Raw genomic sequence first — 18,221 nt, 5'->3', positions numbered from 1 at the left:
GCCTTCGGCTCAGGTCATGATCTCAGAGTCCTGGGATCGAGCCCCGCATCGGGCTCTCTGCTCTCTAGGGGAGCCTGCTTCCTCCTCTCTCTCTGCCTGCCTCTCTGCCTGCTTGTGATCTCTCTGTCAAATAAATAAATAAAATCTTAAAAAAAAAAAAGAATGAGCTCAAGAACGGAGGAAAGTAGGGGCTGAAAGACAAGTTGTCCAAGCAAAAGGTGTATTGAGCCAAAGCAGAGGACAGAGATGAGGACATATATTTGAGAGATCATTTAAGAAGTGAAAGCAGTGTGCCTTGTGATTATCTGGATATTGAGGGAGGTGGGGTGGTGTGAGAGAGAGAAGAGTCAAGGTTGACTCCCTAGGCTGCCAATAACCTCAGTAACTAGATAAATGGTGGTTTATTAACTGGGAAATAAACACTGTGGGAGGGTGGGCAGATTTAGGGATAAGATGAGAATTCTTTTCTACATAAGTACTGATTCTGTGGAATATATTTAAATATTAGAAGGGACTGGTTAATAAGAGGAAAATGAAAAGCAGTTTTATGATAAGAGTTCTGGAACTCGGTGGGAGATTTTAGTTTTTGCTGCCAAAGAAGGACTTTTGGATTAGCCCAGCCGTGAAGTTTGAAAAAACTTAGATTCTCTCATTTTTCTTCTAAAAGCTTCTTTGACATTTCTCAATTTTTTAGTCATTTTTAAATCTAAATTTTCTATTCTGTTATGCTGCATAGTCTGTATACCTTTTCCTTCATACAGTATCTCTGTACCTGCTGTTTGCATCTTTCCCGCCAGTAACTGTCATCCCCTCTCTTCTTGGAAGTAATCAGCTACCACGCAACTATACCCAGCCACCTGGTCTGTTCTAAATTTTTAACCATGAAGCCACAAAGTGAGTCATAACAAAACTCAGTTTGAAGCCTCTTTTTAGTTGGTGAAGCCAGCACTGGTCAGTTGTCTTTTAGTGCACCTAGATAATATGAATTGGGTTATATTAAGGTACTCATCATATATCAAAGATACCATATATGTGTATATGAATATATGTGTACATGTATATATGTATATGTGTACACACATATACACAGACACATGCACACTCATACTCTGAAACAGCTCCGTTCTTCCAGGGAAAAACACCTTGGTGTCATCCTTGATTTCTCTCTTTTTTTCATTCCTAGGAATGAAAATCCTGCTGTATCTATCTGCAAAATATATCCTGAATCCCTCTACTTCTCCCTATTTCCTGATCCAACCCACCATTGTCTCGTTCCTGGATTTCTATACGTATGTGCTGTAATGGCAGGGATCTTTGTAGCTTTTGTTCATTATTGTGTCACAGAAATGTAGACATAGTAGGCACTCAATTAATATGTTGTTGCTTACTTGTATCCAATTAAAATTAGTTTTGAAATGTTCCTGTCAATGATATTTTCCCCAAGGTGGCCATAAATTTAAAAGGATATATTAGAGATGAGAATGCAATTCTCAGGAAAGATTTTTCCAATAAGACTGTATGCCACAGGGGCACAGGTGGTTCAGTTGGTTAAGCGTCTGCCTTTAGCTCAGGTCATGATTCCAGGGTTCTGGGATGAGTCCCACATCAGGCTCCCTGCTGAGCTAGGAGCGTGTTGCTCCCTCTTCCTCTTCCCCTCCCCCTGCTTGTTCTCTTTCTCTCTCGCTGTTTCTCAGATAAGTAAATAAAATCTTAAGAAAAAAGGGGGGAAATAAAGACTATCCCACAGAAGTAATAGAACCAAGGAAGCTCAATATTGTCCTACTCTACCCTTTCATCAAGAACTTTTAAAGAAATTCTAATACTGGATCTGAAGCAGCTATATGAAGAAAAATAAGGAAAGCTATTCTACTTTATTTTTTTCTATGACATCTTGACAGAGAGCAAGAATGAAAGAAATAAATGGGTTTATTTTGTCCTGAATTATTCATATTAATTGTTACATGGCCTGAATTTTTTGGATAACTGCCAAATATTTCTCTTTGTGCTAGATAAATTTAGCATTTTGCACTACTCTCCTCAGTACAGTATCTATCATGTGAGTATTTCAGATGTTATCTAGTATGCATGGGATCTTCTCCAACCCCTGCTATTCTATGTCAGTAGGAATATTTAGCTGATTTCCCTAATACGTTTTCTATTGCCAGTGAACGATAGCCTCCCCTCCCTACTCCCCCATATCCACCCGGGTGTTGGTTTTCACATCTTGATTGATCTGACAGGCTTTTTTTCCTTTCCCTAACCCATAATGTTAGGCCTAAAGTCATAACTGCCTCTCTGGTTTGAAAAATAGGACTTGTGGGTTTCAGGTTGAGGTTTCTGTTTTCTGTTCTGATTCTAGATTATTCATTCTGCACCTTAACTCTGGAACAGTACATGCAAATACATTTCTGTAGCTAAACTGAATTTTCAATATTTTTAGGAAATCACAGAATCATTAAAATTCTTTTAGAAAGGGTTTAAGAACAACAGAGAATCCTAATGTTTTGAATGTTGGTAGCAATTTTTTTTTTAATCTTAGCTAAGGCATATAGATTATATATGGGGAAATAATAGAAATATTAGTAATATAGTATTAAAAGACCAGCTAGTCCCCTAAGATACTAGAGAAATGGAGGAGGTAGGTTCTGAGGTTTTATAAAATGGGAAACTATTATTCAATATGAAAGGGCCTACAAAGCAAAGACAGTTATTATTTTAACCTGGCATTTCCCAAATTTATTTCAGGATAGAACCTTTTCATGGAAGGAAAATTTTCAGCATACTTTGGAAATACTGGTGGAAAAAAAAGCAGATACTTTAATTCTAGTCCTGGCTCAGGCATTAGTCAACATTTTCATTCATTCAACAAACATGTATGGAGTATTTCATGGCACCCACTATTTGAAATGTTGGTGATATATTCAGGGAACAAACTAGAGAGAAGCCTCTGTCCTTCCAAGGATTATACTCTGATCAGAGGAGAAAGACAGTAAACATAATCTGTAAGTAGTACAGTTACTAAGTGTTTTAGACAAACATGGAGCAAGGTCAGGGGGTCAGGAGTACAGGGGTTGCAATTTTAAATAGTCATAATCTTGAGCAATCGAGTGTCTCTGTTTTTCTAATCTATAAAATGAAGAAATTCAACTAATTTGATCTGAAAGGGCCTGCCAGAACTATGGGTTTACTTTAATCACCCAAGAGGTGTATCCAACTGTGTTACTGCTGGGCCATGAGCATCTTACTGAGCATTTATAATCACCAAGGTTGGAAAAGTTTAAATCATTTGTTAATACCCACAAAAGAACAAAGCATTCATTCTTTTTAAATAAATGCAAAAAAAAAACACAAAAAAACCCATGATGGTCCTGTTTTTAATCTAGCGTGTACCTTAATCCAATATTGAGTACAGAGTACTCAAAGGTAAGAAACCTATGCTGTAAAGTACCAGTGGCTTTTAAGCAGATGTTAGCATATCTGTATGAAAATTTGCAGCAGTGTGCACATTGTGTTACTGCCCTGTGTCTTTGTGTAAATTTTGATGTTGAAATGACCTTCTAGACAGTATTCCATTGCTGTATGCCTGAGCTTGTATCTCAGAATAATTAGAAGTTTTGACTTAAACATCTTGGTATACAGTGTTTATGTTAATTATAAATGTCTGGAAGTTTTCTGAAACTTTGTAGCTTTTTATCAGAGACAGACTAGAATTTGGAAGGTGGGCTATGAATTGTGGTCCCAAGCCTTTGATTTTTAGCCCCCCATTTTTGAAATGAAAGTTAAAATCTACTTTTCCGATTGCCCAGAATATGGTGGCATATTTTTATATTATTTGTCTTAAATAAGAAACTGTTTGGAATCATAGTCTTTGATAATTTTTTTAAGTAATATTCTTTAAGCATTTAGCTAAAAATTTCAAGTAGACCGTGTGTCCCTAAACATAAAGGCATTCCACTGACCTGCAGGAAAAGCCTACAATACTATAATTAAAATTGAGAAGTTCCTGTCACACAAACGGATGCTCTTCCAAGATTGTTTCTAAATCAGACCTCAGTATTTCTTTTCCTCATTCCCCAGAAGCTGACGCGAGGGCTCCCAGTAATAGTCATTTCACATTCATCCCCCCACCCCTTCATATTTCCTAAATTTAAAGGCCAGTTCATAAGAAAATGCTCTGTAACCATTCTGAAATAAAGAACTAACTACTGGTTCACTATCTAGACAAGCTCTGCAGTAGGCTCCTATTATCAGAGAGAGGAGTGATAAGTATCCCCAAGTTCCCCTGAAAGTCTAGTCTCTGATATGGCTCTAGATTTGGCAGGGTCTTGAGTCCCACTGTAGCTGTGGCCTTTAACAGTCCCAGAGGCTCTGGTCCACTAGGAGGTACCCCATAGTTTAGTTCTGAAGTTCCCACTTACCCACCCCCACCTGCCCTAATTGTCATTACACAACCTGCTCTTTTCATTAAGTCTCTTGCTTTACTGCCCATGGGGGCCGAACTGTTAGGCAGATTTACCAGCTGTGACCATAAGAGCTCTTCCTACATCCTTTTCATTCTTTAGAGCATAGTTATTGATACAAATAAAATTTGTACCTAATTTATACTACCTGCAGGATATGAGACACACTAAATCTATAGACAGCATAATTTAAGCTTTTGAGATATTAAAGATGTAAAAGTTGCTTGGCAACACCTTGCTCTGAGATCTTTTACAGGAAAAGCCTGAGATTAAGCCAGGCTGTACCATCTGCATTGGTGCTGCACTGAAAACCACTGAGGAAAGGTGACACAGAAACCCAGAACTCTGTTTTGTCATCATTCCTTAACCTCCAACCCCACTGCAGCTCCACAGCTGGAAGAAATACTATGATATACATCAAGATTCACCTTTGGGTCCCAAATTATCTCCCTTCTTACCTTTCATTATGTTTTTGTTTTGGTTATTTGGTTATTTGTTGACCTCATGACGTTTGGAAGTTGCAGAAAATCATTTGCAGTAGGTACTTAAATGTTCATTCTCTCTCTGACTCTTCTTTACTTTAAATACGGTGCGGTGCACTTATTTGCCTTCGATATTTTTATGATCAGAAGTTTTAAACATGGAATAGTGTTGCAAATAAGTTAAAACCGTTCCTTCCATTTGATACTAATTGGGACTTTTTTTTTTTTAAGATACTGTTTTTCCTTCTATTTCATTAATATTCAGAAATCACTGAAGTCGGAATTCTCTGACTCTTCTAAGAGATTGACCTACGTCTATTTCTTTTCTTTTCTTTTTTTAAGATTTTATTTGTTTATTTGACAGAAATCACAAGTAGGCAGAGAGAGGCCGGGGGTGGGGGGTGGGGGGCAAGCTCCCTGCTGAGCAGAGAGGCCCACGACCTGGGGCTTGATCATGACCTGAGCTGAATGAAGGCAGAGGCTTCAACCCACTGAGCCACCCAGGCGCCCCAACCCATGTCTCTTTCTAATCCATAGTTTCTCAACCTTGGCCCCACTGACATTTTAGAATGTCATGGTAGTCCTTCGTTGTGGGGGCTGTCCTGCACACTAGAGGGTGTTGGACAGTATCTCTCCCCTCCAGGAGGTGCCAGAAGCACCCACCCAGATCAAACGTCCCTGGAGGCAAGACTTCCCCTTGTTGAGAGCAGCTGTTCTGATCTATGTGTAACACATGCTTCCAAACACTTCCGTGGGGATATGGCATGGGTTGTGTGTGCTTTTCTTTTTAACTTTCTTTTTAATCTGATTCTTTCCTATTTGGTTTGTGATATTTTTTAAATGACTATAGGATTGGTTGGTTTGTTTGTTTTCTATTCCAAGACACTTTTAAAGAGAATATGAAAACCTTCTGTGTCCACCATCAGGCCAGACCCTATTACTTTGAGGAGTGTGCACAGTAATGCATACCAGATATTTTTGTATTTTGAACTTTCCAGATTTACACAAGACACTGTGTGTGTTTAAAATTTTTTGAAATGTATAGGAAGATAATTTTTCACCTTAAAAAGTATAAGCATTACTTCAGAAGAATCACAGTTTAGAGGATGAGAAAGGAAAAAAATCTACATTTAATTATTATAAAGGTTTGATAAGAGCTTCCCTGAAGTGCTCTGTTTAGTATATGTCTGAGCTTGAGAATTCCTATAATTAAAAGTTTTTAGTGAAAGAATACCGAACGTTTACAGAATTTGAGTAAAAAGTCTAGTCACTCTTAAAAATAAAGATAGAAAAAACTCTACGATTCCACTTTTTAAAAATGCGATTTAGAATCTCCCGAAAGGGACAGTCTTCCATATTTTGCTGGGTGAAGTACTTCTGCATTTCCCAGACCTGAGCTGCACAGGAACGAGGACTTCAGACCTCAAGTGAAACCAGAGCCCAGCCTGCAGATGAGCCTGTCACCACTGTGAAAATCTCCCCGCCCAGGCTCCACAGATCTGTGTGAGGGTTAAGGGGAAAGGAAAATGGAAGTTAAGTGAGTTAGAGCAGGAGAGGATTCCATTCAGGTGTTCACACCATCTTTACCTGTCCACCTTCTCTCCTAAGTCTTCAAGGAGGCTTTAACTACAGGGCACATTCCTTCTCTAGCAGCAGAACCTTACTATTCTTTAAAATATAAAAGCAGACAAATGTCAGTGGTGCTGTTACACTCAGTGCCTGAGGATGGACTTTTTGTTCCCTTGTATCTCACACAGCATTCCTTTGGCTCCTGCTCTCCCATACCTATACAGAATTAAGAAGTAAAACACAGCATTCTGTTTCACCAGTGTATGTGTGCCAACTAGGCATTCACTTTGCACACCCAGTAATACAGCCTGATGAGTCCTCCCAGAGTAAATTAAGACTTGCTCTCAAAGTTCCAGCACTTTAGAACTAGGGTGAAATTTGAGAAATCAAAGTAACTTTAGGGAACAAAAAAGGTATAATTTATAAAGTAGATAATAAGTGTAGAAACTTATCACCCTAGCAATTTGAAACTAATTTCAAAGAAGGAGTCAGAGATAGTTTAAATTCACAGATGACAGAGGCTCTATGGAGTATAGTAATATAATACTCAACATCTTTGGTAAAATTTGGCCTCTCAAGCTTTACATGCGTTTTCTGAATCTCCTCTGAAAAGATGTTTTTCTTTGATTTATTTCTACCCCATATAAGTAAGATGTTTTTCTTTGACTTATTCCTACCTCATTCATTCCTTCAACATTTATTACATGTCTGCTGTGCACTAGACATTGCAAATTATCTCCCTTCTTGCCTTTCTTTACTTTTTTGTTTTGGTTTTTGTGGGGTGGCAGGGAGTTGTAGAATTGGTAGCTTGGTAGTTTCAAACAAAATTCTCTTCCTTAGGTCAGAAGCTTGGTGTGTTTCAGTGAGCAAGTCAGAGTTGCTTGCAGGGTGTCCTTCCTGACCAAGCAGAAGTGACACATATTTATGCTTACTAGCACATTCTTGAATATCTGTCTGTCTGTCTGTCTGGCAACCAGTTAGTTCTGAATCTTCACCTTACCATACTGGAAAGGGCAGATTTGGTGGGGAAAGAATGAGAACTGGGAAACATTCCCCCACCCTACCCCCCACTTCCTACTCATCTCCTGAATTGCTAAGACTGTGTATTTGGGGGCTGGAAAGCAGGAAGTCATATTTTATATTCTCGCCAGTGAATCCTTTTCATAATTATCACCTAAAACCATGGTAGCCCCTGCAAGCCCAAGGGGAGCAAGGTCTTAGGAGCTGCAAAGGGTGGAACCATTGAAAGACAGTGAGAAGTTTTCAGTTCATTTGTTCACAGATGTTTAGTGAGATCCTACTATGTACCAGGAAAATGTGCCTAATACAGGGGCTCTGTGATCTAGAGCAACCCCATCCTTTCACTTTTGATATAGAAAAACTAGACCTTGAGTAAGAGCATAAAAAACATTTGCCTTTTCCACAGTGTTGTAATGGGCTCAGCCTTAGAGTCCACAGAATCCTCTCTCCAGGTTGTTGACCCTATTCTGTAAATATGAGGGTAGGAGAATCTTAAGGCATGGAGAAATACCCCTCCGCATTTTGCTATGAATGTAACTATGGCATTCACCTTATGTTGCTAGTCATCTCCAAAACTGTACTCAGAGAAGCAAAAATGAAAATGAAACGTATATATAGTAAGAGGATGAAGTTTAGGATATAGTCTCTGTCCCAGAGATCATTGAAATATCTAGAAGCTATTCAGTGGTGGGGTTGGGGAGGGCGACATGCCAGCCAGAGACAGAACCTTGTGTAGCTCTAAAGAGGAAAAGCTTTTTACTTTTTAGAAAATTCACTAATGACTCTTTTGTGTGAATTATAATCATTTGCTAGTTTGAAATGAAGAGGTTTCCTCTTTAAACTATTGATCAGAAGTGATTATTGACACTTAAGGGTAGAAAATGGAAATGAGTGATTTGATTTTTAGGCATACATGCTTGATTCCTTCAGTGATTTGGTAATTTAAATGCTCAAGAGAGGTTGCCTATAAAATGAGTGTCACTTGAAAAACAGTTAAGTCAGTCATCAGATCATTGTTTGTCAAATATATAATTTGAGATGTTTCTTTTTCCCTACCTTTAGCTTGTCAAAATTCCTAAAAATGATCCCCCCAATGAAGCGCATACCTTTAACTTCTATTTGTCAAATGTGGGTAAAGACAACCCTCAGGGCAGCTTTGACTGCATCCAGCAAACATTCTCCAGGTAAGTATGTTTCAAGATAATGCTGAAGGAAGAATAGTTTTTCTTTGAGGTTTTTTTTTCACTTAAACAATAAAATGTATAGTAGTCATTCCATAAATGTTTATGAATTGAATTATAGAGCTCTTTTATTAAGAAATATTGAATACCTACTATGTGCTAACAGTTATATTTGTCACTGTGGGATATAATCATAAAAATTTTAAGGTTCTTGCTCTTAAGAACTTTTAAGGTACAGATTTTTCTATCTATAAAAAATGTTTTTTTTTAATTAAAGACAAGTTTAAGAATTTTTTAAAAGTTTTTATTCACTGTATTTAAGTAAGAGTGCCTTATTATATACTCAACGTTCACACTCCAGAGTAAAGGAATTAAAAAAAATACGTGTATCTTCTATATCCCTTTCTTTCTTCCCTGTGCAAGCCTTGTTTTAAGATAGATTTTCAGAAATTTTTATGCTGCAGCACGATGGAAACTAGAAATTAACCCCAGTAGAGCAGTAACTTCTAATTTTAAAGGGAAAAAAAATACAACAAAAAAAGGAGGGAGGAAGACAAGACTATACACCCACATCCCAGGGTACCATGGAACACTTATCTACTTAGGTCCTCTGTAAACAATAAGCTACTTGTTTGACTTGTCTTTGCTGTGGTTGTTTCTGATTAAAGAATGGGCCCCTTGAGTAGGGGGAGTTTGTTCTGCCCCTGGATAAAGACAAGGCCTTAGAACCCCCAACATCCTGAGAACATTGAAATGGGCCCAAAGTGTCCCAGGCCATGATCTATCCCTATCTCTCATCTGTGCAGTACTTGACACTGTGTAAGCGCTTGCTGTATGTGGGAGAAAGGAAAGGAAAGCTGTGTTGCAAGGGAGGATGGGAGGCAGAGATACAAAATAAGACACTTCACTGAAGGCGTTCTGAATTTCTACTCACATTTAGGGTGACTAAATAACTTTCTGTTCTATCTTACTATGCCATTTTTCCTGAGTAAATGTTAATTTTGCTTTTTAAAAGTTACACACGCCTAAACTTATGTTTCTTGGTATAAATTGTGTATGTTGTAGATCATATAGACTTTTCTGTACTATCCACTGTGATAGCTACTGGCCATATATGGCTGTTTACATTTCAGTTGATAAAAGTGAAATAGAATTTAAAATTTCATTCTTCATTCACATTTACCACATATTATAGGCCCCGTAGCCACATGGCTAGCGGCTATCATAATGGACAGCACAGATACAAAACATTTTCACAATTGTAGAAAGAGATGTGGGACAGCACTGCAGAAGGTTACAAAAGCATCAAGTATGAGGGTCTGTGGTGATTGTGTAGTTCAGCCCCTTCATTGCACAGATGACGTATTCATAGTTATCCAGCTGGTGAGTTGGTGATAAGGCTGAATAAAAACTGGGCCCTCCTAACTCCCAGACCAGTATTCTTTACATACCATAGAGCACACCGATTTCAAATTGTGGTGCTTTCACTTAGAATGCTTGCCTTTAGAGAATTATTTTATTATAGTGAAAGCAGTTAGACATCAAATTGAACTATGTCCCATTAGGAATTTTATTGAGAAACAGTCCCATCTTCAGAACCAGTGATAGCACCATAGGTAATAGGTTTCTCCCTTAGATCATAAACACCCTGTGTGTTTATTCCTACCTTGCTTGTTTGGAAAAGGATTTAAAGTCACTTACAAAATGCTACATGATGCAGCAAGAAAAATGAAACAGTTATTGTGAGAAAATTGGGGCAAATACATTAGTACGCGCCAAGTGTGTTTTATAAAAGTATGATCCAATCATAAATGGATGATTTAAGATGCTTTATAAAATGGTCTTGCATGGGTATAAATTGAAATTGCCACTATGAAAACAAAAGCCCTGAAACTCTCAGTTCTCAACCTGGCAAGCAAGTTTTGTTTGTTTGTTTGTTTTTTTAATAATTTCATTCCACCTTTTCTATTCAGTTGAATTTTTATTTTTCCCTTGGTTCTTGTCTCTACTGTAGTTTAGGTTCTCCCTGAAGGTCACTTTTATCATATCTAAAATGAAGGAAATCCCAAGGTTAAAATTACCTTTCAAAAATTCCTTAAATCTGTCCATTCACAGGCCTCTTGGAAATACATGGTTCAGGGCAGACAGCCCCGTAGAGTAATGCACAGTCTACTGTAGGAAACTGAGCTAGGCTAGGGAAAGGCTCTAGGAATGCTTACATGTCAAATGTCAAATGCTTATATGTCAGAGTATTTAAGGTACTCTTAAGGTACTTTTATGGTAACTCAGTTGAAAAGGGATGAGTAGACAATTCCAGGGAGTCCGTTCTTGCCTACAGGGTTTTAGCTTTATTTTGTTTAGTGGAAAGATGTCTTTTTGACTTTGAATGGTATAAGCTGTAACTTCATTGTGGTTGGCAAAGGTTTAGCTTATTCTCACTATTTAAATTACTTAATAAGTAATTTCTGGGGGAGATGCTGAAATTCAAATTTCCTCCCACCAAAACTTCAAACTGTAGTCTCTTCTTACCACTTTTCCTCCTCCTCCATCCCACTTCCCCTAATGGGTTAAGCCTTCCTCCCTCCTCTCCTTCACTAGTCTTGCAGCATTCATACAGGTACACCTAGTAGCCTTGGTATTATCTTTAACTTGCCTCTGTTTCCACCAGTGGCTAATCACTTATCAAACCCTGTCAATTCTACCTCCTCACTGTGTCTGGAATCTGTTTACTATTCTTCTTTTTTTTTTTTTTTCTGTTTACTATTCTGCATTCACACTGCCCCACAGTAGTTCAAGCTCTTGCTCCTTGCCAGCAATCCTTCAGTAGCCTCCTGAGCGGTCTCCTGCTTTCACTTTTGTGCCCCCACCTCCCAGTCCCTTCTTCCGTCACATTGACCTTTTCACAGTACAAATAAGTATTTTCCCTCCCCTGTTTTCAGTCTCTCTTTTTCTTGGGACAGAGTCTAAAGTCCTCCAAAGCCCTGTATGATGTACCTTTCATGCCCTCTTCAGTCTCATCTGTAACTGTCCTTTCCAGCTTTCTTTGGCCAAACTGAAAACTTTGGCTTCCCCTGGGCCCCACACAGGTTGGTTCTCCTCCCAGAAAACTTCTGTCCTCCCCTGCTTACACAACACACACACACACACACACACACACACACACACACACACACACTAGACATCCCTGTAGATCACCTTCGGCATCACTTACTCCAGGAAGTTTTAGTCTTGCACACACACACACACACACACACACACACACACACACACACTAGACATCCCTGTAGATCACCTTCGGCATCACTTACTCCAGGAAGTTTTAGTCTTGCCCACAATCCAGGTGAAGTACCTTCCTAGGGATTCCCTGCCTCCCTGCCATTTGTCACACTGTGTCATAAATTCCAGAGTGCTTGTCACCCATTAGACAGCCTCTTGAATGAGGGGCCACATCTGTCTTTGCCCTTGTCTCAGTCTGACCCTCACATATTGCCTGGTGTGCAGTCCCTGCCTAATAAATATTTATGAGATGAATGAACTGGTTTATTTTCTTAAATAGCATTTGTACAGTTATTAGGAATTTACAGAAATTTTATCAACCCTATTTCTTAGCCTCATAACAAAGCTAGTTTGGAAATAGAATAGCAGAGGTAGAGTGACATTTTCATTACTTCTATATTCCAGTCTGTTTTAAGGCCATAGTAATTTCTTTTTAAAATACTAACATAAGGGCATCTGGGTACCTTAGTTTGTTAAGCGTCTTAGTTCCTTAAGTGTCTACCTGTGACCCCAGGGTCCTGGAATTGAACCCTGTGTCAGACTCCCTGCTCAGCAGGGAGTCAGCTTCTCCCTCTTCCTCTGCCCCTGTTCATGCTCTCTCTCTTGCGCAGTCTTTCACTCTCAAATAAATAAATAAAATCTTTAAAATAAATATATAAATAAAATACCAGTGTAACTGCTACCAAGATCTCCTAATATTAGCATAATACTTTGAAATGGAGCCATCTTCCAGGCCAAAGTTAATTTTCATGATTTTTTTTTTAAATAAAAATTTTTCAAAAAAGATTTACAAAAATTTCTTGTCCAGTATTTCCTTCGATATTTGCCACACAAATAGGTCATCTTATGTAGAGATTTAACAAAATGGCAAATAAAAGGCTACAAATGTTTAGGATATTTGGGCTATAATAAATCCTAATGTTCAGCAATATTTTGGCCTTAAAATGAATTATCTCATTAAAAATTAAAACATCACAGTGGGTCTGTTTCTTCTAGTCATTTCTAAAGCATGCATATTATGGTTACTCCAAAAGAAAACTTTAAACATTTTTCATATCAGTGGTAGAAAATTTTTTATAAAATGAAAGTAAAACTACAGTGCTCATTGAGACTCCTCTGGTCTTCAATACAAATACTAATTATTTTCAGAATTTTACAGATTTGGTCTCTGAGAGTTCATTTTACCCATTCTATTCAAAATATGAATAAAACGTGATACAAAATGAAGGAGAAGAATTTAAATAATTTTGAATTTCAACACTTCAGATTATTAATATTAGTTATTTCCAGATTGCAAGGCCATTATTTGGGCTACTGATTTTAAGATTATACATTTCTCACTTGCCTTTGTTCTGCAAAATGAGGGACATCTCTAACAAAGCCACCGTCTTACTTGACAGCTCTGGAGCCTCCCAGCTCAATTGTCTGGGATTTATACAAGATAAAATTACAGTGTGTGCAACAAACGACTCGTATCAGATGACACGAGAAAGAATGACCCAGGCAGAGGAGGAATCCCGCAACCGAAGCACAAAAGTTATCAAACCTGGTGGACCATATGTAGGTTTGTATAGATATCGTTTTCCTTCTCAGATTGATTGGAATAATTCAAGACCACTGTAGGTAAATACTGGTAATATTAACCTAATGTTAACCCAGAATTAGTTTACAGAACATTTTGAATAATAATAATGGTCGAAAAGTTTTACTTCTTTCATAAATCCTGAATCCTTTGTCGGCTATTTGTTATTATTTTACAATACTGGGTTCTGGTCATGTTACTTTACTATTTGAGGTTGTAATAGTGGTACTGTTGTGTATTCTTGGACACTGGATATCATTACAATGATGGACAGTATAGGTTTTCTTTGGCATTTTTGTAGGATTATTTTTACAGTAAAATCTATTAGTAGAATTTCAGAGGATCTTTGCACATGGAATTTTTATTGCAAAATATAAAATATGCTTAAAGCAAAAGGGTGATGCCTTTTTGGTACCTCAATTGTGATATCATTCATGCATTCTCATCCTCATCTATCCATTAATTAAGAGGCTGCCCACCCCCATCATCTTTATCATCAGCTCACTCAAATATCCATCAGACTGAAGAAGTAAGACTGGATCAGCAAGATGAGTCTCTCCTTTATGAGCAGTTGCCCTAATAAAGAGTTGATTGGCAGTGACTATTAATAGTAATAGGAAGAATTATCAAGAGTGAAGATGAGCGCTTTGAGGCCTTGGTCAGTTTAATAACATAAGTCATCATAAGTAAATGATGAAAAGATAGAAATTTGGAAATGTAAATGCACACAAAAACAGTCTTATGAATAACCAGATTCTTTCATCAACATCCTTCTATGGTTTGGTATAATTTTACTTCTGTATTTTCCCATTGCTGACCCAGCTATAGTACATTCAGCTTTGAGAATCTCCACTGGTGTCTTTAATAAGTATTTCTTTGGAACAAAGCCAGTGCTCCTGGGACTTAGTGCTTAGCTTAGATACATTTAGTTTGGTTTAACAACAATTCATGGCTCCCCCAGGTATCTGTACCCATGCGGCCCAGTCCCAACCCAGTAAGTTACCAGCAGTGAGATTTTTCACCTTCCCTTTCCTGCTGAGTGAGGTAACAACTTCCAACCTCCTTTCTCTTTATCCTCATGAGTAACTTAACTTTCTCTGTAGTAGGCTAAATCTCAAATTGTTTTTAAAACACACAAGATCTGCCGCACTTTGCTGTCCCTGTTGCTTTGAAAGTATTCTTTTACGCTGTCCAGTATCACCATTTTATAAACAGTGAGGCAAGTTGGTGTGTTTGACAAAGGACTAGAAGACTAAACCACCAAAACAGTGGGTTAAAGCCTCTGCCTTCAGCTCAGGTCATGATCCCAGGGTCCTGGAATCAAGCCCCACTTCTGGCTCTCTGCTCGGCAGGGAGCCTGCTTCCTCCTCTCTCTGCCAGCCTCTCTGCCTACTTGTGATCTCTGTCAAATAAATAAATAAAATCTTAAAAAAAACAACACCAAAATGATTTTTTTTTTTTTTTTTTTTGCCTCTTGACTGAAAAACTTTACCTTGATTTATTCCAAAGTTTGCAGATCAGCAGTGATCACTGTATGTTCCCATTGAATGATCCATGGTGTCCCCTCCGTTCGCGTGTGTGTTTGTTTTGATAGGGTCAGGTGCAGTTTATCTGCACAGCATGTTACATGGCAGACTTGACACCACCCAGAATCACATAACTCATACGATTCCTAAAGTGCAGGAATTTTCAAACTTTTGAATTTTCTTATAGGCACTACAGATAACTTATTTACATTTTTTAGGTGCGACCACGTAAAATTTGAGGTTATCTAAAGTTTAAATTTGAGCCAGAGTACGTCCGTGCCATTCTCAGACAGGGTAGCCTCCCTCTGCGCACACATACATTTGCCCCCACAGAGCTCTACAGTGACCCTGCCAGGCTGCATACCCCACTCTGCTGGGTCCTCTGTGCCCTGGCCACTCGTCAGCACGGTACAGTGTTCTCTGGTCTTCAGTCTTGTCGATAACCTCTTCAGCCTTTATACTTTTGGTCATATAACCCCAGCTCCTTTTAACTTTTCTTAAGATGGCTGTATCCCAACCTTTTAATTATTTTTATTGCTCTCCTCTGGACTGCCTCCATTTCTTCAGCTCAGAATTCAAACCTTAAGTGTTTGATTTTTTTACTGTGCTTTGTTATGGTATGTTTTGACCTTTTGATTTTAATCTTATCCATTGCTAGACCTTTACCATATTTCTTTCCTTTTAGGTGGCTCTGTTTGTATCTTCCTGCTTTTTCAGTACTTCAGAACTATCTGACTCACTCATTTCTTTAAAATGCAGTCATTCACCCTCTGGTACTAATATTACCAAACACTTCTGGAGTGCTTGCTGTGCACAAGACACTGGTTAGCACTTTACATGCAGTTCCTCCTCTAGATCTCAAAACCACCCTGCAAGGGAGGTTATGATTACCTCTCCATCTTACATATCACCTAGTTGGTATCAACAAATAGCAAATGATATGGATTTGGCCCCTTAACAAGTTGTGTTATTTTCATAAGACAATAGGAGATACCTCTTCAGTTCATAATTGAATATATCATATAAAATAATGCCAGAAGCTCACCTTCGCCACCTTAGAAGTACCTGCAGAACAAGGCTTCTCCCGGGAGTGTCAGCCTGGATGGAGGACAAATGGGAATAATGCTGGTCTCGGTGAGGGGTTGTGCTGGCATAATGCCAGGCCAGACCTCTGGCAGCTGAATTAGGGCACAAGCCCTCCTGTGACTCCTTTGGGTCACCTGGCCTAGTCACCCAGGAATAGAAGCTTTTAAGATCCTTTTGTAGACTGAAAAAAAACCCAAAACAAACAAAAAACAACTTATTTTGCCTGGAGAAGAGCAGGAGAGTCTTTAACCTACGAAACATCATTATTTCTTCAGAATACTTATGCTTCTAGTCATGAAATTTATATCAGTGGTGAGCACTGTTGTGTTACAATCATTTTACTTTGTTTTTTAAAAAAAAAAAGAAAAAAACCTCAAGAATCACTTGAAGGAACCACTGCTCCATTTTATCAGTGTATGTCTGCTCACTGATTTTTACCTAAATTTTGGAATTTTATTGAATTGTAAATTTTTTTTTTTTAAAGATTTTATTTATTTATTTGACAGAGAGAAATCACAAGTAGTCAGAGAGGCAGGCAGAGAGAGAGGAGGAAGCAGGCTCCCTGCTGAGCAGAAAGCCCGATGTGGGGCTTGAACCCAGGACCTGGGATCATGACCCGAGCTGAAGGCAGCGGCTTAACCCACTGAGCCACCCAGGCGCCCCGAATTGTAAATTTTTAATACATGCTAATATTTATTTAAATGTATAAAATAACCCAACCAGTATCATTTCTAGAATTCTTTCTCCAATTTTCCCAACTACTGCCCCATCCTCCTTATTTATAATGAGTTGATACATGTTTAAAAGACCTTAGACAAATCATGTAACATCTGTGGACCTTAATGTTCTCAATTATTAGATAAGGGGTATTTAAACTGGGTAATATCAAAGGTCCTTTGTAGTTCTAAATTTTGTGACCATTGTGTGTGTGTGTGTGTGTGTGTGTGTGTATTTGGATAATAAACCTTTTGAAACAAAAGAGCATAAGTGCCAAATGGTGGAGATGGTTTCCACTGCAGTGGATTACGTATTAAATCATGACAGTCACCCCATCATCAAGATCCTGCCAGTGTTTTTTTAAAGCATTGGGTGGGTTTGCCAGGGCTTCTAGTCAGGTTCCACAGAACAGAAAAACCACTGCAGAAGATATCTACAGCCCCTGCTCTTTCTGATGTACTGATTTAACACCTTCCTTTCAGAGAGTTTAATCAGAGCCACTAGACAAAGGGATAAATACTTCTACAATCTCATGTTAAATGGAGACGCTAGAAGTGGACTCCTTGTTATGAAATAGCGGTTCAGATATAGTCCCAGATTACACAACTCCGTCAAACCCACTGCTGCTGTTTATAAAAGGAGCCCAGGGAATTGATTAGCAGTTGAGTCTGGGAAGAGAATTAGGTTCTCCCACAGGCTTTATTAAAAGGGCTTTTCTGAGGCAAATGTGAAAAAATAAAAATAAAGCCTTTCTTCTTCCAACTTTGAACCTCCCGTTTTCTTGCTTTACTTTTTTTTCTATTTTTTTTTCTTTAACATCTCAGTTCCATAACTACTTAGAGCACTGATGTTTTCTCATCCGTAGCCTGTCTTATGTTAAACCAGAGGACTCCTTCCTGGCTGAATAGGCACAGACTGATGGGGAGGCAGCAAGCAAGTGATCTTTACATAAAACTCAGGGACCCAGTGTGTCTGGGTTGCTCTGTCAGCATTTAAAAGAAGTGGGTTACTCCCACAACTGGCTGTTTAAAGGAAAAATGAGAGTGGGTCATCTGGGTGGCTCAGTCAGTTGAGCATGCAACTCTTGATCTCAGGGTCCTGAGTTCATGTCTCAAGTTGGATAGAGCTTACATTAAAAAAAAAAAAAAAAAAGGAAAAAAATGAATAAAGGAAAAATGAGATAAAGGTAAAGTGAATGTACTGGGGGTAGGAAATTCATGTATTAGTAACAGCCTAGCTTTAGGCCCCAGGTGAGACTCCACTACTGTCATATCCCTGACCAGATTCTAATTTCTTGTCAAACATCATACCCCTTTGAGGGG

General features: G+C 38.5%; 1 protein-coding gene across 1 annotated transcript in view; it reads left to right on the top strand.

Moving 5' to 3' along the window:
- Positions 1-18,221, top strand: part of LOC111148274 (elongation factor for RNA polymerase II 2) — a 71,416-nt gene that overhangs the window by 33,960 nt on the left and 19,235 nt on the right. The window contains exons 3-4 of the mRNA XM_022504750.1: positions 8,594-8,715; positions 13,389-13,552. Of these exons, the coding sequence (XP_022360458.1) occupies positions 8,594-8,715; positions 13,389-13,552 (286 nt within the window). The remainder of the gene's footprint in view (positions 1-8,593; positions 8,716-13,388; positions 13,553-18,221) is intronic.

This window comes from Enhydra lutris, unplaced genomic scaffold, assembly GCF_002288905.1.
Source record: "Enhydra lutris kenyoni isolate GAN:26980312 unplaced genomic scaffold, ASM228890v2 scaffoldscaffold19, whole genome shotgun sequence".
In the NCBI taxonomy this organism is placed as follows: Eukaryota; Metazoa; Chordata; class Mammalia; order Carnivora; family Mustelidae; genus Enhydra; species Enhydra lutris.
Note: the sequence above shows the minus strand (reverse complement) of the source record. Positions and strands in the feature narration are given on the sequence as shown.